Source organism: Sander vitreus, chromosome 20 (genome assembly GCF_031162955.1).
Source record: "Sander vitreus isolate 19-12246 chromosome 20, sanVit1, whole genome shotgun sequence".
Lineage (NCBI taxonomy): Eukaryota > Metazoa > Chordata > Actinopteri > Perciformes > Percidae > Sander > Sander vitreus.
The window spans coordinates 16,193,471-16,216,538 of NC_135874.1; the positions used below are offsets into that span (position 1 = coordinate 16,193,471).

A 23,068-nucleotide genomic window follows, 5' to 3' on the forward strand; every position below is an offset into this window, starting at 1 on the left:
TACGGTAACTCCCAAACTCCCATCATTATAATTAAGCCTGACTTGGTTATAAAATGAGCAAATAGCAATTTAGTTTTGCATCGTGTGAGGGAGCATCTCTGTGTGTTCCTACGTGTTCTTTACATTTCTGAATATACTTGTGATTGTGCCTGTGAGTTTGAATATGCACAGGCATTGTGTGTGTGTGTGTGTGTGTGTGTGTGTGTGTGTGTGTGTGTGTGTGTGTGTGTGTGTGTGTGTGTGTGTAAGTGCTACACAGGAAAGGCAAATATAGTACAGGGATGTTTGGTTGAGTATGGAGACTGCTATCATCTTCCTTCTGGCAAAAAAAGAAGAAGAAAAACCCCCACAAACATTCCCCCATCCATTCTCTTTCTCCTCCTTATTCTCTATCTTGCACTCACTCTGTTCAGCTTTTTCCTTCTCTCTTTCTGTATCACTTACAAAGGCAGCCGTTTCCTCCAAAATGAGGCCACGTACGGAAGGTATGCAAATGAAATCATTGCTCGTGGATTAGAATGGGACACCATATACCCTAAATCATGATTGTCAATCATGGCTGGGGATTAAGGGATATGGGCTCACAGACCTAAAAAAGCAACATTTCCCCCCCTAAGGCAGATCCCTATTGTGAGGAGCTCTATGGAAGAGAGGGCTCCACAGGCAAGGAGAGCAACACTGGAGCACTAGTGCCCCCTTCTGTCTGATGTTCACCACACCATTTCATCATCAAACACCAGCCAGTCTGAACAGAAATAGAGGCTGGCACACACAAGCCTATTCATTTACATTCACTGTAGCCGCAGGCTAAAGCTTGATTAGACAAATGCACATGCTTTGGTGATGCAGTGTTTCATCTTCAGTGGAGGAGAGAGAGACCTCATTTGTTTCTCTGGCATGTGTGCAGGCTTGGTTCAACATCAGTGGGTTAGGAGGGCCATAGGCCTTACAAACAAACAGATGTTTGTTTGCCCTGTGAGTGAATGTGTTTAACACTGAAGTCCCTTAACCATCAGAATCAATTTGTTCTTTATACTGTCACTGTGTGATTTTAATATGTTAAGGTAGAAAGTATGCATTTGTATGTGTATTTGTACTGTACATCTGCCAATTTAACAGCCAGTGGGAGTATGTTGTATGATTTTAAGCATGCATGCATGCATGTATATTTTATCAAGATAGCAATACAAATATGCATTTTTGCACTTTTAATTATAACGTATATTGCTGCTACTGCTACTACAAACACTACTAAAATGATAGTCATACACTTTAATAATTATGAAGAATAATACACGAGTAATTTTACTTACAGCTTATTAAATAGGCTTAATTTGTGGTAAATCAGGGCTCCATATTTCGGAAACAGTGCAGCTCCTCACACAGAGACATGTTTAGTGGATTGTGTGTGCAGACCCTGGAGCCCTCAGCTAGAGTGCCAGTCTGTTCCTGTGGAGCAGTCAACCAGACAAACCCAGCCAAGAGAGAGCAAGGCACAGGCACCGAGCCAGGAAATAGCACTGGAAAACACTCCACTATGGCAGAGAATTATAGTAATAGTGTTCTTATAGAAGAGAGCGAGAGGGGGGAGGGTTTAAAAAAAGGACAAGCACAGCAGTTTAGCATCATTAAAAGGATGGTTGTGTATTATTGCGGGAATCAAGGGAGAGTTTCATTAAGCCCCATCAGACTAGACCTTGATAATGAGAAAAGTGAGCAAAGGAGGAGAGTTGGCACTGTTCACATCCTGCACAGTGCAGCTCCCGGCTGCCCAAGACTGAAGGTGGTGCGGCACCTGTGCCATTTTGGCCCCGGCATCGTATGGGCAGGAGGTCAAGGCCAGGGCAACATCTGCATCACATCAGAGGGCCTGGCTGTGTGCCCACATAATAAAAGTCTCTTACAGAGAAATCCTTAAGAATAGATTTGAAAAGGACAAAGTGCTTTCTGTGGTTACTCAGTTTATTCTTAACTCAACAGCACAGTATTATTTTCATGATTTAATCAAGTGTTTCTTGCAGCTAAATAATCAAACAGTTGACACTGATCTGTTTCATAATTTAGGTCAACATACTCTGCAGTGTCTAGTCACAATTACCTGACTAATTTTAACAGGGGGATCCTTAAACCATCCCTGTCTGTCTGCTACAGCTAGACCACCTGAGTCATCTTTCCGATAGCGTAAATAAACCACCGAAATTGATACGAGCAGCCAGCACACTAAAGAGCAAATCATTATGCATCATTAGGTGAAGATTTAGTTTAAACGTGTTTAGCTGGAATTAAGCAAAGCTGTTGTTGACATGGATTGACTGCTGTAATGCTTTATTGTCAGTGCTCCAGGAGGCAGAGGGAGGGCCGGCCTAGTTGGTGTAGCAGCAATGCGCCGAAAGCAAGGATTTATGGGATGTTGGAGGACTAGCTGGGTGTGCAGAAAGAGTGGAAAGACAGCAAAGTATGGTTGGTGATTTGGCAGAGGAGACAAAGGGAGGGAGATGTATGAAAAAGGGAAAACAAATGAGGGCATCTGTGGTCAGTGGAAAAGAGGATTGAGTTGCAGAATTTTGAATCTTAACGTGAATATGGTTGTGTAAGTGTTTTTACAGACTCACATGAGAAGCTCCCATATAAATCTAAAGATCAGATGATTTGTGCTCCAAATGGCAAACATACTGTTTCTTCAAAACATTTGGGTTGGGGCCTCATTGTAGGTTTCATTTTTTCCTGTTTAAAAAACAGGTGGATTATTGGATAGGAGTCACTGTACAGGTACAGGTACTAATTCAAGGCTAATCACTGTGATATTAGGAAGGTTTCCTATTATCTGAATGACTACAGGAAACATACTGACGGTGCTTATTAAGTGTTATTGGCTTTATGGAAGGATGTGGATGAGTAAAACTTCTGCAGATGGAAAAAGCCTCAACAAAATATAGAATCAAAGGTGGAACATGAATAACTTGTCCATGGTCAGTTCAACCACAGATACGTATCCCTCTCCTGTCCTGACGCCCCTGTGTTTGTATGTGTTGGCGTCTTTAGGTGTCTGAATGTGTATGCAAGAGCTGCTCAAACCAACGAGTAAGAGAGGACAGTCTTATCCAGCTCTCCAGTGTTGACAGTATTACTAATCCCCTCCACCTGCTCAAACACCCACCCCAAAAAACACATCCCTCCCCCTCTTTCATGTGCCTGTGCTGGGAGTCCCTGGGGCCAGGCTGCGCCTCTGCCTTCGTCTCCACACCAGTTATCGTCGCTGGCCTGGCTCCGCTCCCCCAACCCCTTCCTGCACCACGCACATTAATCGCCGCAAAAACAAATAGTTTTCAAATGTTTGGAATAGACCCACTGTTTGCATCAGGGCCTAACAAAATAATTTTTACAAGCTATCCAGTTGTGATTAGGACTGAGAGAATTGAATTTATGTGGCATTGATAATATTAATATTAGCCTAATTAATTATGTTGTTTGAACTTGCACAGCATCGTGTGTACCTTCTACACAACACTAACCAGCCGGAGCTGGAACTGAGCTCTCAGGCGTCTCTATCTCCCCGGCTCTCCTCCAGTCCATGACTACTGCACACAATTCATCAACTCGTAGATATCTAATCCCCTCTGGCTCTGCTCACTTCCCGAAGTCTAAGAAAGAACTTTACTCTGGTGGCAAGAATTCCCATGAATACATGATGACTTCCTCAGAAAGGCAGACTTCTCACTTTGAAAGTGACATTTGTTTAGAGAACTGGCCAAACTTTCTATTCACAGCTCCCCATTTATTAAGGATGACAATTATAAAATGCAACATATTTTTAATGAGTCACTAATTAAGGTAATCAGCAGTACAGTGGGAGCAGCAGCTTTGCGTAGGAGACATTTTCAGGCATCAGGGACATGATCTGCCTTCTTGTTTTAGTGCAGAAGACAGTGACTGAGACCAAATAAGCCCTGTGTGAAGAAGTCCACTCTAGTTTGTTTCCTTAATCAGCAGAGGTGAACATGTCAATGTCCCCTGACTCAGAAACACTGCAGATCCAGCCAACAATGTCTTTGGACTGTGTGCACCACTGGATGAGCAAGTGTTGATCTGTGCAATTACAGAGACACATATTCACTGACCCATCACACCAGTCATCTTAGCCTAAGAAGGGACCACCCAAACCTCCAGAGAGGTTCTCAGACCTGTTAGTAGTTCAGATCACACTTCTCTGTGATGGCCTCTTGACCTGTACTTTGTGGTCAGAGGTCAAAGGTTAGAGAGGTGGTCATGGGTCCCTTTTAGCCAGACAGAGCTCTATATCTCATGCTTGGTTGGAGCCGTCTCTGTCAGGTCCCCTGAACTTCATTACAAAAGGGTAGCTGTTCCCAACACACAGTATATCTGACGTTACAGCGTGATTGTTGACAGTTTCTCTTTACAGCAGCTTTAGGGACTATACCTGTGCACAATTGCAGCCACAGAATTTTTATATTTGGCACAATCGATTTTTGCATAAGTACAGAAATCAATGCTGTCATTTTACTTATATGTCAGAAAATCTTAGCCATGGTGGTGGATTAGTATTTAAAAACAAGTGAAAATCTTAATTCAATGGACATTTAAATGTCCTTAGTTTGGAGAAATAAACAATGAACAAAGGTAAAATGCACATTTCCCACATTTAAGGAGCAGTCTCCATGATGTACAAAGCAACCCCAGTAAAGTCTGTATGCTGGGGCCAGGCTGATGCATTCTCTGAAGCAGGGATGGGTATCTCCAAGGTGCATCGTCTCATCAAAGCATGGGTTACTGGACGGAGGGCAGTGAGGTGAGTCATTAACTGAAGTGTCGGCCCAGTCTGGCTGAACGGTAGTCCACTCTGAGCTGGACGAAGGCGTGCAGGAGATTTCGGTCCAGATTGGTGAGTTGCTCACCTGAACACACCTGCTTCAGGTTGTCAGGGGCAACGACCAGGAGGTTACAGAGGGCGTGGAGTGTGTCAAAGAGCTGCAGCACCAGAGGGACCTGGAGAACAGACAAGCACAAACACTATTATACTTTGTAAACTATAAACACCAAGGTATTCCCTGCATACACACAAGGCTGTCTCTGTCTCAACGTTCTGGTCTAAATTATAAATCACAGGTTGCATTGTATTGTGACTTAGTGAGCAAAACATGATGTAAACCCTTTATCTAATGCCCATATCTCTACGGCCACAATCAGGGCTGTAGTCAAGTCCACCTATGTCGAGTTCAAGACAAGTCCAAGAACAGGACTAGTCGAGACCGAGCCCAAAGAGGTTCGAATTCAAGTAAAGACCGAGTCCAAATGAGAGACAGTCAAGACAGAAAAAAAAGAATCCTCTTCAAGACCACTTATGTACCTCTTCATAATTTTATTTATGTGACGTGAGAAACAGTATATCTTCTATTTTAAGATGATAATTTTGCTTTATTATTTGTAATAATCAAAAGTGCAGGGTAACACACTATAGGATCAAATTAGGCCAAATTATTATTACTTTAATTATTAAATGGAAATGTTCCTTATTACTTGTCCTGAAGAATCCATAGTACAAAGTGCATGCTGACATTGTGTTTGTGGCCAAAATGAAAATGATTGGAGCCTGATGATTGAGGTATATGATGCTTATACCAGGCGACCAATGTCAATGCCCATTCTAGATGGATTTTGAATTAAACTAATACCCGTTTACTGAACGAGCGTGCTTCATCAATGGTTTTGTTTTGAAGGAGGAAGTTACTTTAGAAAAACAGCATATAGTGCTGGACTCGGTTGAGACCAACTAGAATATTTGGCGAGTCCAATAGCAGAGTCCGAGACAAGTCCGAGTCTAAATACCAAAGAGTCCAAGACAAATCCGAGACAATAGACTCTGGACTCAAGTACTACAGCCCTGGCCACAATGCTTGACATGCCCCATCTCCTCCATTCCTGCATCTACTTGTGTGTAGTGCTGATATGACTGGACAATTAATCGTTTGGTCAATCGACAGAAAATCTCTCAACAAGAATGTTTTATAACTTAATCATTTTAAGTTTATCAAATTAAAATGTCAAACATTTGAAGGTTCCAGGGTCTCCTACGTGAAAATTTGAAGTTTTTTTTATAATATTTGTGCCATTTTAAGTTGCAGCCCTTTTTGTACGTATTTGAAATAGTTACAATTAGAGCACTCACCTAAATTGACCTAACCTAATAACAAACACAACAAGGTTCTTTGTTGGAGGAGCCATGTTTTGCCCTGTGACCAGTGTATCCTGGACCTATGCCCCCCCCCCCCCACCCCCCCCTCACCCTGAAATCCTTGGCGCATCGTCGGTATTCAGCCACATCACAGATGGCCAGCATGCCTCCCATTGAGCTGTAGCTGTACTGCTGTAGGTGCTCGTGGATGAGCCGGTGGAAACGAACGCCCAACTCCGTCAGCACTGTGTCCACATTTTTCCCATCCATGGACTTCCGCACATGCTCCACCTGCCGACTGACGTAGACGCATACCTTGGAGCAGGCCTGCCAGGCGGGAAGAAACACAGGGACACATGGACAACATGCTGGTAAAACAACTGACAAAAACCAAAGGCATTTCAAAAACTATCAATGTTTATTCTAAGAACAACAAGATAATCGGATGTAAGTGATTTGAAAGTTGCATATGCTGATTTGTTTTGCTTTGCATATGAGCTCAGTGGTGGAAGCTGAGGCCTTGTATCTCTTACTGTAGTGTACTGGATCATGACGTTGTTCTCGTCCTCAGGCCTGAAATCAGTCTTCTTCTGCTCTGTTGCCAAGATGTGCTTCATTTGTCCCACCATGCAATTTATTGTTCTGTATGTAGCAAAACAATACATTGGAAAATGTTTTAAAGACCATTGATTGTTCTATTATTGGTTTTTGTTTGCACGTATGAAACACGTTACATGTAACAGCAATTTGTAAACATACTGACCTGTCGATTCCTGTGTCCAGTTTTACTTCCATCTGTTCAATCACCTCTTTCTTCTTGTGCAGGCACTCTGCCAACTTTGGAGATGAGCTGGAGACATTTTAAAAAGGTAAAATCAAATAAGTATATAAATCTAAAAAGCATGTGATGATGAGAGGCAGTGGCAATAGAATAACCAAATACTATGGAATTTATATGATTTTAAACTTTGACCTAGAACTGACCTTATTAGAGGCATGAGCTGGTCATTAAACTGCTTGTCAAACAAGTGGAAGATAGAGTTCGCCTGTTGAACGACATCCAGGAAGTACAGGTTGGCATTCTTGGCATCTGATGAGGGAATTGCTGTAGATCAAAGAGAAAAGGGAGAGAGAAAAGGCCAGAAAAAAAAAAAACCCAAGGGGAAAGGATAAATCAATATGATTCACATAGGGCAGAAAACCACTGTTGCCTGCTCTCTATGGGTTGATACCACAGAAATATGACGTAAAAACATTTACAGCAATGTTCTGCTTCTGCATCAGACAGTGAAAAGAAAGCAATCAAACTACAAGGACATCAGTGTTGAATTTCTTTGATGAAGAATATACCTTATGAACTGAGCACTGGGAGATGAATAAACATGTTTAGTTCCACTGTAGCTGCCTGAAACTGATAAGCTAGCTCCTGTATTCAGCTACATATAGAATGAAAGAAATGCCACAGAGGCACCACCTGCAGTGCATCAATGTAACTCGGATCATTTCTCTTTTGTTGTTAACTGCGATACAATTTGTTGGTTGTATCATTAAATGGTATCCATAGCAACAAGCATCATCTGGTTCATGACAAAGGGTATAAACAGTAGTAGGCACATGTAACTTCCCTGATAGTGTATTATTTTATGTAGTATCTATGGATGAATGGCAGTACCCAGATGTGAATTTTACAGCATGTGTTTCCCTTCAGGTGACAAAGGCAAAACAACTGTGGTGACATCGCATGATGCCTCTTCATCAGAGCAAGACCGATTAGGTTCCTCCACATGCAGGTAAGAAATGGAGCTATATTATAATAGAGATATTTGCCAGATATTTGCCTTCAGGTAGTCATGAGTAACTGGTAAGTACACAAATGAAAAAGCCACTTTAGAATCTACATAGTGAACCATCTGTTCCAAACTCAAACTGTTTCTCCTTGTTTGTTGCCTGGATAGAATAATCACTGGATTTACAGACAAATAGAACCACTGACCCAGTACATTACTTCCCAGTTGTCCATCTTGTGTTTATGTAATACATGATAACTTGTATTGTGATTAGAGTATCATCCAACTTGCATGGAGTTGACTGCTGTTATCTACTGGAAATGTTACTTTAGGAGTTGACAAGGACTACCTGAATGCACAGTTAGTTTTAGTCTCTACGACACTGGACTGTCTCATCTAGAAAGGAGACATAGGCTGAGTCTGGCATTTGGGCCCTGTGAAGGACACACATTTGTGGCCTGCATCCCTCAAAGAATCCATTCCCTGATTTGGGACACAGCTAAAGTGAGCATCCAAACATACAGCAAGTACAGGTTACGGTTATACTGAGCAGAATTGGATGTACCTGAGAGGCCAATCTCTAGGGCGTAGTCGATGTGTTCCACACACAGATGGTCAACCAGCAGCAGGAAGATCGAGAAGGCGTTCTTGGGCAGGTCTGAAGGATCTGAAAGCTGTGTCACCCCAAATGGAAAGAAAGGGAACACGTTTAACTATTCTAGCCCAGCAGGATTTTCTCTCTAAAACTGCTTTTCTCAGCAGAAAAAAACCCAACTTATTTTTAGCAGCCTCACCTTGTGGCATCTCTCAAAGGCATGACGCGTCTCCTGCAGCAGGTTGACAACGAGCTCTGGGGACAGAAAGGTCTCCCCATGGGTGTCTATGACAGGGCCGAGGGAGAGGTTTGTGCGCTGTCTGATCCGCTCCTTCAGTTCTTGGATACTGCAGAAAGACACAGATGGTGATTCTTTTGTTACACCATTATTATTTTTATTCTTCTGTAAAACATATTCAAATAATTAATCCTATCGGGTCCTGATGTGGGAAAAAGTGAGATCCAAAATCTGACCTGCCGGTGCCAATTAGGCGTTTCTGGTGATTCTTGGAGTCGTAGTAGCGCTGCAGAATCATGGCACCTCGAGAGCGAAGGTAATCCCTCTCCATATCAATGTAGCTTTCCAGGTATGAGGAGAATATGCTCTTAATCAGCTTGGACAGGAAAGTGTGCTTATCTGAGCCCAGGTTGAACTCAGTCAGTTTGGTGGCCAATGCTGTGGTCCTGAAAAATGTGTAAAAGAAGTGTGTAAAAGTGTAAGCATTAAGGTTACTGTGTAGACAGGAAGTTAATCAAAAAATATGTGAACAAGTTAAATACCTGGTGTAAAGGTCATAGAGGTTCTTGAGGTACTGTTCTACATCAGAGTGTCGAGTCTCATCCAGTTTTTCCTTAACGTGGGCCTGTAGACACAAAGGTGTCAAATGTAACATGACAAATAAGGCATGTCTAAATAAAACTAACTAAATGAGAATTAATAGAAATACCTGTAATTTGTTTTCAAAGATGTTCTGGATGAGTTTGGCCATAACAGTCTCTGGGCTGCTGAAGACCTCGCCCACCTGCTTGTTGACCCTCTGGCAGAGGACCGCAGTGTCCTCAAACACATCATTCCTCAGGTAGGCCCCCTATGGAGACACACAAAGGGTTAACAAGGAGTCTGTGGATAATACTGGCCAACAAACAAGTGGAATATTATGTATAACGTTTTACACTCACTTCCTGACACTGCTTGATATAAACATCCACACAGTGTGCATAGCCCTTGAACCAAAAGATACAGAAGTTACTTTTCTGCAAGATTACATCACTCAATGGCAGATCCAAAGCAACATTTAGAGATGAAAAAGAAGAAAACTTGCATGTTGGTATAATTAGTATATCATGTATGAAGCGAGTGACTATCCCAATTATCAAAGACTGATGGTTAAATGTGGACTAAAAATCAAATGTAGACATCAAATTGATTTATCAAATATGATTCTTCCAGGTCACCTTGAAATGCAATAGAACCGCTGCCACCTCCCGCATACGTCCAATCTCACCCCTGCGCTGGGCAGCTGTGAACTCCTGGATTAACTGCCGCTCCAGGTCATGGTACTTACCTGGGTAGTAACACAAACAAACACAAAATAATATTATCATTTGTAGCTAACTTCTAGTGTATTTATAATAGGGACATGATTAGTTTTTAATTAACTTACTTGCAATTTTTGCCTTGACATCTGCAAATCTGTCAGAGGAAAGGATCATTAATCTTCAAGGAGACGATTACACATTATATCCCAATATACATTTTAAAAAGTAAATGTGTGTTTAATTTCTAGAAACATGATACTGAATTAAAATACTATAATACTCGATATATCCTGTGGTGGGTTTACACTGTGAGTAGTAGTCTACATCACTAATACACCACCTTTCCCTTGTTTGACAGTGCTCCTGTCTAAAGCTGCCTCCAGGATGCCTGACTCACCTGTCGAATGGCAGCTCCTGGGCAATGAGATGCAGCTTCTGAATTATATCAGCAGCCTCCTTAATCTGAAGGAGAGACAGAAAGAGTGAGAGAGAGAGCGAGAGTCAGGTGAGTGAGGCAAAAAGAGCACGACAGGACCATGAGAGGGGACATCTAGACAGAAAGCTGGCAGGCCGCCGGCGGTGTCTCCACTTGGGGGATCATCATTTTAGAGCTGCCCTCCTCCACCTCCTCATGTTGAACAGGGAGCTGATAACAGACAGGCTGTGCTCACCTGGGCATTGGCAGCAGCAACAGTCCTGATTTAGCAGCACATCCAACTCTATACTGGCATGCCTTTTATGAATGGGCTGTAATCCCACAGGAGTCTAAATCGCCTTCAATAATCTGTCCGGCCAGGGATATCTGTCTTAAAAAAAGGGGCCCTGTCGGCAACCCCCCTCCCCCCGCCTCTCCTGACATACACACTGGCTGAAAAAGCCACAGACCTACGAAAGGCCCGCCGTCCGCAACTCCTCTGTTCCCGCAGATGCCTGCCTCAGCTAACATCATTACTCTGCTCCCGTGAGGAGGATCCAGCCTTTCTGCTCGGCGAAGGTTTTCTAAGTATCTGTCCCCCAGCTAAGATTAGCTAAATCCCATGTAAGTAATGTAGCCGTCTCCCTGCAGTCAGGGTTTAGCAGCACTTGTCTCCACGCTGGCGGCCCAGCCCTCCCTTTCAGAAGGATTAGCAAAGCCATCCCCCTTCAGCTATTCACTTGCAGCTTTCCTCTTTCCCCTTGTCTGGAGGTATGCTCAGGAAAAGGAATCTGGCCAGATATTTCTGCATGCCTTTCCTGAAAACTAGCTCCATCTCCAGCTCTCGTCTCTGGGATTGACCCCCAGACACGCTGCTCTGCATCCACTAATGATGTTGCTACTAACAGGAATTAATCTAAAGCATCCCCAATCCCAATTTCACTACTGTCACTAAGAAAACGGCAAAATCTAACTTTCAGGGGTCACTTGTCTAACATCAACATGGTCCCTGTGTCGGCAGGAACTAAGTAAAAGTGTGCATCTCATCTTCCTGCATGCATGTTATTACCACCCTTACATGTACCATAATGCCACAAGCTCTATGCTGCTGTAATGCGACACAAAGCTGAGGACCAACCAAATTCTCACTCCCAGACAACTTTCTGTAAATGCAATTAGGGTTGACATGAGCATGTTGACATCCATGCTAGTCAATCAGCCAGCTATTGTCAGACAGCAAATGACAGTTTATTAATCCAAATTAGCCGAGGGATCCAACTAAAGGGATAAATTTGACAAATTAATATGGATGGTTTACCTCATAAGCCTGTTCATTCTCACCTCCAGCAGTGCCACAGCGGGGGTCCTCGTCAATACACACACACACACACACGAGTGAATGGAAGGAACGTATGCAGAATACGCACCTTGTCTGGGTTATTGAAGACGTCACTGCGTAGGTCTCCATCCAAGAACTCGTTGAAGTAGGTCATCAGACGCTGAGCTTCCACAGCCCTCTGCCGAGGCGTGTTCACCCCCTCCAGCTGGTCGCCAAGGTGACAAACCTTGGTTGCCACATAGCTGATATGCTCATCGAGCTCCTGGAAATGTTGAAAGGCCACCTGAATTGACAAATAGCAGAGGAAATGTAATGAAAAGAGTCATTCTGTAAAGTAATGAATGAAAAAGAACTTAAAGGTTAAAGACACAAGGTGGGTGTGAATGGCTGCTTGACCATACAACAGACCTGGTTGCTCCTCTGCAAGTCTTGAACTTTGTGGGCAAATTCCTTGGCCTCGCGGTGACACTGATGCTCAAGCTTCTCCACCCGCCGCTGGATCTTCTCATCCAACTGCTTCAGCTCTTCTATGTGGTTCTCAAATTCTTCCAACAGCCTATCACAGAGAAAAGAAAGACTGTAGATCATCACAGTGGTTTAATCAACATACACTACAAGTAAAACGTAAACAAAATGCTCTTACTCTGGAGGACTAATTGGGTACCACAAGGTTAACTCTGTCCCACTAACCTCGCTGTTATAGTTACAGAATAGTGCCGGAGGCTTAGTTCCTGGGTCCCCAGACTTAAGAAGCTCTGAAAACTAGCAACTTCGTCAGCTGCATTTTAAGTGCCATCAGGACTGCAGAGCAAATGTTCTAAGTCAGCACCACATTTCACAGAGTAGGAAACATCCCAAAATGATGAGTGTATAATCTCTTGACTAATTCCCTCAGCACTGGCTACAGCTTAAAGACATCTCCCATCCCTTCCCAATAGACACTCATTCCCTGGCTGGTGACTCACAGTATGGTGGCCTCCACAGATATGTTGTCTCTGACTCTTCGCTAAGAGCTTCCGAGGAGGTGGTGGCAACGGTTTTGTGGAGGAAGTAGATAAGGCAGGATGGATCCACAGTATAGTTAAACTGTTATGGCGTTTTTGCTTACAAGAAATAACTCGGTCCCCAAGTGTAAACATAACAACAAGCAGTGAAAATACCATGAAACAAAATCTTAAAACATAGATATTTGCTTTTTTTCCCCAACCCAACCATCAAAAACACTAACTTAGCATAGAAGAGACCAAGCTTTGAGCTTTAGTAAGTGCAGGAGGACTAACTCAGTTTTACTCCGAGTATTTAGCAAGTTGATACGGACAGCTGCAAATAAATAAATCGTAATTTATTTTAAAAGACTTTCAACTTAAAAAAAACATCTAATTACACATCTTATTATGTTTGGAAAGCTGAAACCAAATGTGTACTCTTAACCCCTTTAAAGGTTGCCTAGAAGTGCAGACAAGGCTGTAGTTAGAGCAAAAAAGGCTTTGGCAGACTGTGGTAAAGACCATAATATAATGTAAATAGAGATGGGTATTTTCTGGTTTATTAGCATGACTTGACTTAATAGAGGAAGAATATCTTATTGTCAACATCTATTCAACTTCAATGATAATTTGAAAGGATGAGGTGTAAATCACATTATGGAATAGGCCAGGAAGACAGTAATAAATCATACCAATTATCTCTCTGTTGTACATTGGGATTGTGTAAAAATACTCTTGATAGGGCAACATTGGTGCATTGTTTTTAAATTAATATGTTAAATATATTAATAAAAATGTATTTAGTAACCAGGTGACACATTGGCAATGATTTTTATCAAATTGTCACTTCCGATTCGCAGTGTTCGATTGGGCAGTTAAGGTTAAGGGAAACAACTTACATTGCTGAACGACTGATCCTTCTTTTTTGCACCTCTTACTGTTGTGAAAGCCTGTTAGATATTTTAGGTAAAGCATTAAAGTTGTCTGAAACCCACTTTAAAGATTTGTGAAAGGTTTATTCTATTTGTGAAAATGCAATAAAATGGAGATTTTACTGTTTTTTTTTCACATGAGGCCCAGTTTGAAAACCACTATACCTAGACTTGTCCAATCAGGACTACATTATCACAGAGAGGCTAACGATTATTTAAAACAGATTTGTAAAAGCTTTATTCTATTTGTGAAAATGCAATAAAGGGAGAGTTCACATCAAGCCCACACTGGACCAGGTTAAAGTAAAAAAACACTCCACCTAGACTTGTCAAATCAGGACTACATTATCCCAGAGAGGCTAAATATTCTTTAAAATATATATTCTACAGAGTTACTGACTCATGTTCAGGGAAAGGAAGATGTGTACAATAAATGTGAATGACAAACACCAACAGTACCTTTTAGGGTCAAATGCCTCAGCTCCTCCTTTGGAGCCTCCTCCAGGTGTCCTCCATGCCAACCTTTCGATGTACTCATCGGCATCAAAGGGCTCCTAAGGGGGAGAAGAAGTGATGAGTGTACCGGTCATTACCTCACACACAAAAAAAAATAAAAAAAAAATAAATAAAAATAAAAATCAGCAAAACACCAGTTATCATATAGAAGAATAGACTTAACCTAACGGTACTACACACTGCATGTTTTTTAATGTACTGCACACTAACGTTAACAGTCAATAACATTAACCAGAATAACTCCAATAAACTATATATGTGTCCCTATTCTTTCTATCTTACGACAGCTGTGCGGGTAATTATTAATCCTCTATAACGTTACACACTCAGGAGAAATGACTCAGTACCGTTAAGCTACCGTTAATGATAGTTAGCAACCAAACGTTAGCTAGCCTGACAGCTAACACAGCTCTCCGGTGCAGCAGTCATTTTACCTCGAACAGCTGAGCAGTTGTCGCCATGTTCAAGATTCAGCTGGTGGCGTAGTGAAATGCAATTTAGAGGAAGGAGCTCAGAGTCGGCAATTCCGCCGACTTCCACATGGATTTGCTGATTTCGTACAGTTTTGCCCTTTGTTGACAGCTAGCTGGTTAGCAGTCCAGCTTCCTGTATGGGTGGAGAAGGGTGGGAATAACTGCTTGCAAGTGCGCAAGCGCTAATGTCGTGTGATTGGTGGTTATTGTCACATGAGACAGCAGCAGGAAGTAAGTTACTGCGTTAATCACATATGTCTATGGTTAATCAAATTCGAATACAGTGAGGAATATCTCTGAACTGCACGATAAGATGCGAATATTAATATTGAAGTCACAGAATAGTCTGTAAATTGAAGACGTCAGTGCAGCCGGATAAATGAGTGTGCGTGCTTTGTGGATTCTTTCTCACGAGAAGGGAGAAAATGTGTCAATACGCTTTACAAGGTATGTTATATGAGTTATAATGGCTCTAATATTCCACTTCCTGTTTACAATAATGTAGAAGACCGTAGCAGCGCTCTAATCTCTGCTGTATGCAGTGTTTTGTAATGTGATTCTTGTGTCTCCCACCCACAGGAGGTTTGCTACTGTGGAGCGCCGTGCAAAGATCCTGGCAGGTTCGTCATATAGAGCAGTCCCAGAAGACAACACTGTGCTGCAGCTCCTGCTCACTGAGTTGGGGCTTTCAGACTCAGACAAGTCCTATGTAGCTCTCAGAGATGATTGCCTTCATCGTCAGCGCCTACCAGCCCTGGAGCTGCGGGTGGACGGTCCTGGAAAGGGATTTCTTTGGCCAGTGTTGGCCATCTCCCACGGGCCTCTTACTCTAGCTTGCCTGCCTTTAGTGGATGTCCCTGCTGAGCCACGGCCACCCCTTGCCAGCTTGCTGTCTGTATCCCAGGGCCTCACACTCTTGGCAGGTCTGCAGACGTTTCTCCTCGGCTCTGGGGGTAAGCCTGATAGCGAGGGGCTGGCCTCTCGCCTGGCGATGCTGCCCTCTGTACTCTTGCAGGTTTGTCCACTTGGCACGCCCCTGGATGTTCCACTACTGGGGGCACCTGCTACACCCACAGTGCCCACTCCTGCGGGGAACCAGAAGCAGCCAGCCTGGAAGACGGGGCTCCACCGTGGTCGAGCTGTGGTGAACGTAGCACTGATAGAAACAGTGCGCTCCATGCAGTATGGTAACCAGAGCAGACAGGACCTGTGGGATGTTTATGGCACTGTGACATGCAAAGTAAGGGCACAGTGTAAAGGAAAGCAAGCAGTGTTTTATCTTTGTTTTGCCTGTTTCCATTGTTTTCCTTCATTCTACTTTTTTTGTCCTTCTGTCAACAGTGTGAAGTGGAAGGGGTGCTCCCAAATGTAACAGTGACCCTCACACTGCCACCAAATGGTTCTCCACTACAGGACATCCTGGTCCATCCTTGTGTCACCTCACTGGATTCTAGTATTCTGACTGCCAGCAGTGTAGATAACTGTGATGGCTCAGCTTTCTCTGGGCCATATAAGTTCCCCTTCTCTCCTCCTCTGGAGCCTTTCAGACTATGCAGCTATACATCTCCGGTATAAAACATACATACTAACATACTTCTAATCCCACACATTAGTGTTAATGTCTCAAGTGATTCCTGCAATTTTTCATTAGGTCCCCGTTCCACCTATCCTTGGTTCGTATCAACTGAGGGAAGAAGAGAACCAGCTGCGTGTGTCAGTAACCCTTAAACTTCATGAGAGTGTGAAGAACAGCTTTGAGTACTGCGAAGCACACCTGCCATTCTTTAACAGGTACGCAGCACAAGGTGTAATCTTTTAGATCTGAACACCTGCCAGTGTTTGTTTCCTGTAGAGGTTTAATGCCTCACAGACACAGTCCATGCTGATATCCGATCAGAAATCAAGGTCATTTACAATTTAGTTTTAGTGTTTACAATATTAAGAAAACTATTTTATGACAAATTAAACCACACCATTCTGTTTGAGAGCCTGATAATTATAAATTCATGTAGTTGGATTAACCAATCTACATAGGTGAAAAATATACATTTTTATTAACTGATGTTTGCTAGCTATGCTGGCAAACTAATGTCAAACTAATTCCAGCTGGCAATCAAATGCAAAAGTATCAATGAGATAAAGAGTTTTTTAAAAACTGTTAAATTACTAAACATTTATTATATTTATAATTAATTATAAACACCACTTATTACACTTTCTTCCATTATTTATAACAGTTTATCACTTTTAATTATAACAGTCTCTTACATGGGCCTTTTTGTAAAATGGAACAGAGCCGTCTTCCATCCTTGGAAAACACCTGCAGTGGTCTCATTACAGTGCACTAAATAAAATAAATAAATAATGAGTCCTCCAACATCCAAGTCATAGTAACTTAGTAACCTAATCTACAAGTCTCAAACTTAACTTCATATGATAAAATACTACTCTCACACAGTTTGCAGAAACATCCCAGAATTCTTTGATTAAAAACCCTTAAACACATCTATTTTATCAGTAGACCATTCTGCTGTCCAGTTCACATTAAATACACTTACAGTACACTGTCGCTTTGGGTTTTCTTGTAGACCAGCGAGGATAAAACATTTTAAAAATGACCCATCCAGATAAACAGTTCTCCTGTGTCAAATCTGTTTTCATAAGTTGCCTCCCTGTTGCTTGAAGTGGTTGAACTCAACCACCTTAATCAGTATGTTTGCACTAACATCTGCATGTCGGCTCTGCGTCTTGTGCAGGGATCAGATGGGTGTTGTGGATGTAAAGGTGAGCGCCGGACAACTGGACGTTTCAAAGGAGAAGAACCTGTTGGTCTGGGGCCTGGGTAAGCACTGTGCTCCTGAGCATCAGTGTTAAAAAAAATCACTTTAAAGCTGAATATTTGAAAAAGAAACTAATGAGTAGTTTTTTCCTCACTCATATTTAGGACAAAAGTTCCCTAAATGCCGTGAGGTCACAATGGAGGGCAAGATCAGCTTTTCTGGACCGACACCAGGACCTACTGACCCCCTGTGCACAGAACTTACAGCCTATATCAAAGTAAGTGAATACGTGTGGTGATAATCGGAAGCCTGATTCATGATCCAGTTTGTTTATTTACAGCTAAGGCATGTTGCAGCAATTATTAAATGCATACAGTTGTGGTCAAAATAATAGCAGTGTGATTTTAAAAAAGTGAATAATGCTCAAAATCCTTAGAATAGCTTTTAATTCCATAATATCATTGCATTGGGAACACTGCACATTCAATTCCAAATCAAAACATGACCAAAATTGATCAAGTTTGTGTTATACCTTTACAGAAAGGAATGTTAGGCTGTAATATTTGCATTTTTCTTTACAAACTCAAACATTTACTGTATGAACTGAAAAATGTCTCAAGGGTTTGCTTTACTTTGAATCACTGCACTAATATTTAGTTGCATAACCATTATTTCTGAGAACTGCTTCACATCTGTGTTGCATGGAGTCGACCAACTTCTGGCACCTGTGAACAGATATTCCAGCCCAGGACCATTGAACTACATTCCACAATTCCTCTGCATTACTGGGTTTTGCCTCAGAAACAGCATTTTTGTTGTCACCCCACAAGTTTTCTATGGGATTGAGGTCTGGGGATTGGGCTGGCCACTCCATAACATCAATCTTGTTCATCTGGAACCAAGACTTTGCTCGCTTACTGGTGTGTTTTGGGTCATTGTCTTGTTGAAAGACCCATTTCAAAGGCATTTCCTCTTCAGCATAAGGCAACATGCCCTCTTCAAGTATTTTGATGTATTGAAACTGATCCATGATCCCTGGTATGCGATAAATAGGCCCAACACCACAGTATGAGAAACCGATGATTTTTGCACCACCATGCTTTACTGTCTTCACCGTGTACTGTGGCTTGAATTCAGTGCATGGGGGTCGTCGGACAAACTGTCTGCGGCCCCTAGACCCAAAAAGAACAATTTTGCTGTCATCAGTCCACAGAATGTTGCGCCATTTCTCCTTTGGCCAGTCAATGTGTCCTTTGGCAAATTTCAACCTATTCAGTACATGTCTTTTTTCAGCAATGGGACTTTGCGGGGGGCTTCTAGCTGATAGCTTTGCTTCACATAGCCTTCTTCTGATCATAACAGTACTCACAGGTAACTTTAAGTCTTCTTTGATTTTCCTGGAGCTGATCATTGGTTGAGCCTTTGCTATTTTGGCTATTCTTCGATCCATTCGAATGGTAGTTGACTGTTTTTTCCCACGTCGTTCATGCTTTGGATGCCATTTCAAGGCATTTGAAATCATTTTGGCTGAGCAGCCTATAATTTTCTGCACTTCTTTATATGTTTTCCCCTCTCCAATCAACTTTTTAATCAAAGTCCGCTGTTCCTCAGAGCAATGTCTGGAACGACCCATTTTGCTGAGTATTTCAGTGTGAAATGCACTATAACCAGCATGCACAACATTTGCTTCCTTCCTTCCTTAAATATGGGCCATAATTGACACCTGTTTCTTCACAGAATCAATCACCTCACTAATTGAACACAACACTGCTATTATTTTGAATATGCCCCTTTCAATTACAGATTCAATTACACAGAATGAGCAGCATGCATGTCATGTCTGTTGGTTTTCTATGACTCTACAACACTTACTAGTAAATTATTTGCCATGTAGAAATATCACTTCCACCAAAAAATTGGATTTATGAGGTTAGTAATGTTATTAGTTGTTAGGACTGCTATTATTTTGAACACAACTGTAGGTCTGGCAATGCAAGACTATTAAACAGCTAATGATAATGTCAAATGTATAAGGGATCTATTAATATATAATAATTAGTTTGTAAAATGATGAACACCTCAACCGTTATCTTCACAGTTGTATTTCAAAGTGCCTGACATGACGCTCTCTGGGTGCTGTGTGGACCAGCATTCAGTGCAGGTTTATTCCTCTGCCAAACCACGGATTGTAACATGTAAGCTTACAATAGGTTTTGTATGAAATATTAGGCTGTATGCACGTTTTCTGAAAGTAAATTTTTTTTCTTGTTTTCAGCCCGAGAACTTCAATCCAAAGAGTACTTCATATGGAATTCAACAGGAACTGCTCCAGTAGCCTGTGGGCAGATGATGCTGTAGCATGGATACATGAAGAGTAGCATGGTGGAAAAGTGCTCAGTTCACTATGCTGTAATAGGACTGAAGACTGTCGAGCATATGCAGTGATCCAGACCGGATATGTGACCCTGTAAATTGAAATTGTTACTGTCTTCTTGTTACTGCAGATCTTACAAATGATAGGACATATAAATAACAGTCAATATTATTGTTATCAAACAATTACATATAAAATACCTAATCATATTGCTTTCACTGATCCTTTTTTTTTTTTTTTTTTTTAAATACCTACCTCCCTCATCCAACTTCTTTTATCCCCCAACCTTTACCCTTCCTCAAATTTATCCCATTGTTGACACAAGGCCACCCCTTGCTCTGACAGTCCCACTTCAGTGACTCTCCATCAACCGGATAATTAGCAGCTGGGGCCTTGTCATCAGCTGTTGTGGGCCTGGAGGAGAGGGGTGGCTGGGCTGTGAAAGGCCAGGCTGCTCTGGCCAGTGTCTTGGCTACTAAAGGCTCCTCTTTTAGAGCTGGCAGGAGTCCTCGCCCCCTCCACCAGTCACTCCCCCACCCCTTTGACCCCATCCCCGCCCTGTCAACTAGTGGCTAGTTCAAACACTCAACCTCTCCAGCCAGACTGTGATTGAGCGCTGACCCTCTGGCCCTCTGAGGATTTAAAGCAGGCGCTCACATTCAGCAAACAGGACCTGCCTAATTGGTTACAAAGTCACAAGGATGGGAATGGTTGGGTCGCCTCTTGAGGTTGCATAGGTGCCTTAACTTAATTAATGTAGAACTTTAAGTGTATTATTTTGATCTTAATTGTTGTAACACAAGTGTCAGTGCTGACATCCCTTTATAATCAATACTTAATTATGATGAAATTATTTAAAGAGGGGCATGTGATTCCAGATGTTTCTCACTGTTAACTATTGTTTTACCTGAACTGTGATATTTTTACTATGAAAGCTCCACCTCAGTGTATTAAGGTAAATGAATAACCAGCCGATGAAGGGTTAAATCAGAGGAGATGGTGCCTCACTAGTCCACGGCAGCCAGACTCCTCTGAGTGCCCTCATTGTCTGCTGTTGGCCTCTTGTGCCCCTTGATGGTCCAAATGCTACGTTCTCACGTGGATTTCCACTCAGAAGGCTGACCATGACAAATCCTCTGTCAATTGGAACCAATTGCTCACACGGCATCCTTCACCTTCTTTTTATGTAGCAGTACGGAGTGGCAGACACCGAGACCTCTCGGCTCTCCCCCTCCACGATGATTTGGCTTTAAGGCCCAGTGTGTGTGGCTAGCGAACTGGAAAAGGAGAAGTTTTTTGAAGAGTTGGGGCACTCTAAATCTCCTCAGTATCCCAATATGTGGTCAGTCTGGCTCCTCAAGTCTGCAGTCAGTGGCCTCTCACTGGCAGACTTTGTTGGTTGATTGAATGACTTGCTAAGTAGATGGACTCATTTTAATGTGTTGCTCTGCTCCAGTTATTTCATGATTGTTGATTAACACTACAATAATCATCAAAATAACACAGGCCAAAATAAATTTGTGAAAGTAAAGCAGCTGTGTGGATTGTCATAAATTATGTTAATATATTACAAGGTTGCATAGCCTTACATACTCAAAATTATTGTATATACCAAAACATTAACTGAACTATTATCAACACTGCAACTGTTATCCACATAACTGTGGGAGTTTACTTCATTGTGGCCCTCAGCCCGATAATGACACCCAGTGGTTAGACCTTTGTTTTCTTTAATACAGTTTATTGCTCATTTCATCTATTGAAATTGTTCTACTCAACCACTGCCAGATAATCTTTGCTTGTTTAATTCCCGTCCAGCCCCCTGCTGTGCGATGTGATTCCAGCAATCTTCATCTAACTCACCGTGCCTGAGGACCAGGCTTTTGTCGGCCTCTGTGGCCCCAGGTGTTTGGTAGGAATCCAGTTCCTCTTAGCCTCTCTAAACCCGCTAAGAGCCGGCCTCAGGGAGACCTCTTGAAGAATGATGGTACAATTAGCAGTTTCCTGTTTTCAGTCTAATTATTGTTCAAGAGCCACAGATCTTTTGAAATAATGAGATGTCTTTATACTGAGGGATTCTTTTGTGCTAATTTCTATAACAAATGCCCGATAATAGAGCAGAAGCTTCAAAGTTGGCTGATTCGAATCCCAACTCTTTGAACTTAATATAAAATGTGTTTTTGGATGTTTGCTATCAATATTGTAGGAAGGCTAAATGAGCTTCAGACTCACTGCTTGGGCAGCAAGTGTTTTCACTGCTTTCACCTATAGAGGGCAACATAAACTCAGGCATGTATGAAAGTATCCCCAGAACATCAAGAGTTTTGTTTATATTGCAAGTGTTCTTAATCCAGCTTATTGTCCCAGATCCCTTCTGCACCTCTTATCCTCGCTGTCTGACAGCTTCTGTCTGACTCAGGCCACATCCAGCTATCCCTCTGTGTTTTACCCGTCTTCTATTTTCACTATTTCCCTTTCAGTTGTCCAGGCTAGGTTTTGGTCTAAAGACAGTCCTCTGTGTCCAGTTTGTTGAGTTCTTTCCTCTCTGTTTGTGGGACCTTGAGTTCGATCTGTCTGGATCTCATCTTCTCTGCTGCACAGAAGCTGTTTGTCTGGCTGCTTACGCTGTCTGGCTTCACAGAGGTGAGGCAGAGATTTTGAGTCCAGAAGGCAGCTGGGGTCTAGACTTTCTCCTGTGGTCTCATCCAGGAAGATGTACCTCTCTGTGGACCTTCTCACAAGTTTCAGCCTCTGGATGCCTTCTGTATTTGTTTCTCCAACTAAAGGCCCAGATGAAATGATATTGGAATCAGTAGTAATATACAGTCAGGTCCATAAATATTGGGACATCGACACAATTCTAATCTTTTTGGCTCTATACACCACCACAATGGAGTTGAAATGAAACGAACAAGATGTGCTTTAACTGCAGACTTTCAGCTTTAATTTGAGGGTATTTACATCCAAATCAGGTGAACGGTGTAGGAATTACAACAGTTTGTATATGTGCCTCCCACTTTTTAAGGGACCAAAAGTAATGGGACAGTTGGCTGCTCAGCTGTTCCATGGCCAGGTGTGTGTTATTCCCTCATTATCCCATTTACAAGGAGCAGATAAAAGGTCCAGAGTTCATTTCAAGTGT

The 23,068-nt window shown here is 42.2% G+C and overlaps 2 protein-coding genes across 3 annotated transcripts; one reads left to right on the forward strand and one right to left on the reverse strand.

Annotated features, from left to right (window-relative positions):
- Positions 1–4,374: 4,374 nt before the first annotated feature.
- Positions 4,375–14,928, reverse strand: exoc5 (exocyst complex component 5). The gene is made up of 18 exons (XM_078276818.1): positions 14,734–14,928; positions 14,243–14,337; positions 12,274–12,421; positions 11,954–12,148; positions 10,509–10,573; positions 10,237–10,265; positions 10,028–10,137; positions 9,752–9,796; positions 9,520–9,660; positions 9,353–9,435; positions 9,047–9,256; positions 8,772–8,919; positions 8,543–8,651; positions 7,175–7,295; positions 6,954–7,040; positions 6,724–6,832; positions 6,302–6,517; positions 4,375–5,004 (listed from the first exon to the last, which is right to left on the reverse strand). The coding sequence occupies exons 1-18, from the start codon at positions 14,758–14,760 to the stop codon at positions 4,816–4,818; spliced, it is 2,127 nt and encodes a 708-aa protein (XP_078132944.1). The 5' UTR covers positions 14,761–14,928; the 3' UTR covers positions 4,375–4,815.
- A 41-nt stretch (positions 14,929–14,969) lies between these two features.
- Positions 14,970–21,457, forward strand: ap5m1 (adaptor related protein complex 5 subunit mu 1). Of its 2 annotated transcripts, XM_078276819.1 has the most exons (8): positions 14,971–15,219; positions 15,352–16,012; positions 16,114–16,341; positions 16,424–16,563; positions 17,529–17,614; positions 17,717–17,829; positions 19,651–19,747; positions 19,828–21,457. In XM_078276819.1, exons 1-8 carry the CDS (start codon positions 15,152–15,154, stop codon positions 19,908–19,910), a joined length of 1,476 nt encoding a protein of 491 aa, XP_078132945.1. In that variant the 5' UTR covers positions 14,971–15,151; the 3' UTR covers positions 19,911–21,457. The 2 variants fall into 2 exon arrangements, with proteins under 2 accessions (XP_078132946.1, XP_078132945.1); XM_078276820.1 differs by lacking the exon at positions 19,651–19,747 and having other exon boundaries at positions 14,970–15,219.
- The last annotated feature ends 1,611 nt before the right edge of the window (positions 21,458–23,068 follow it).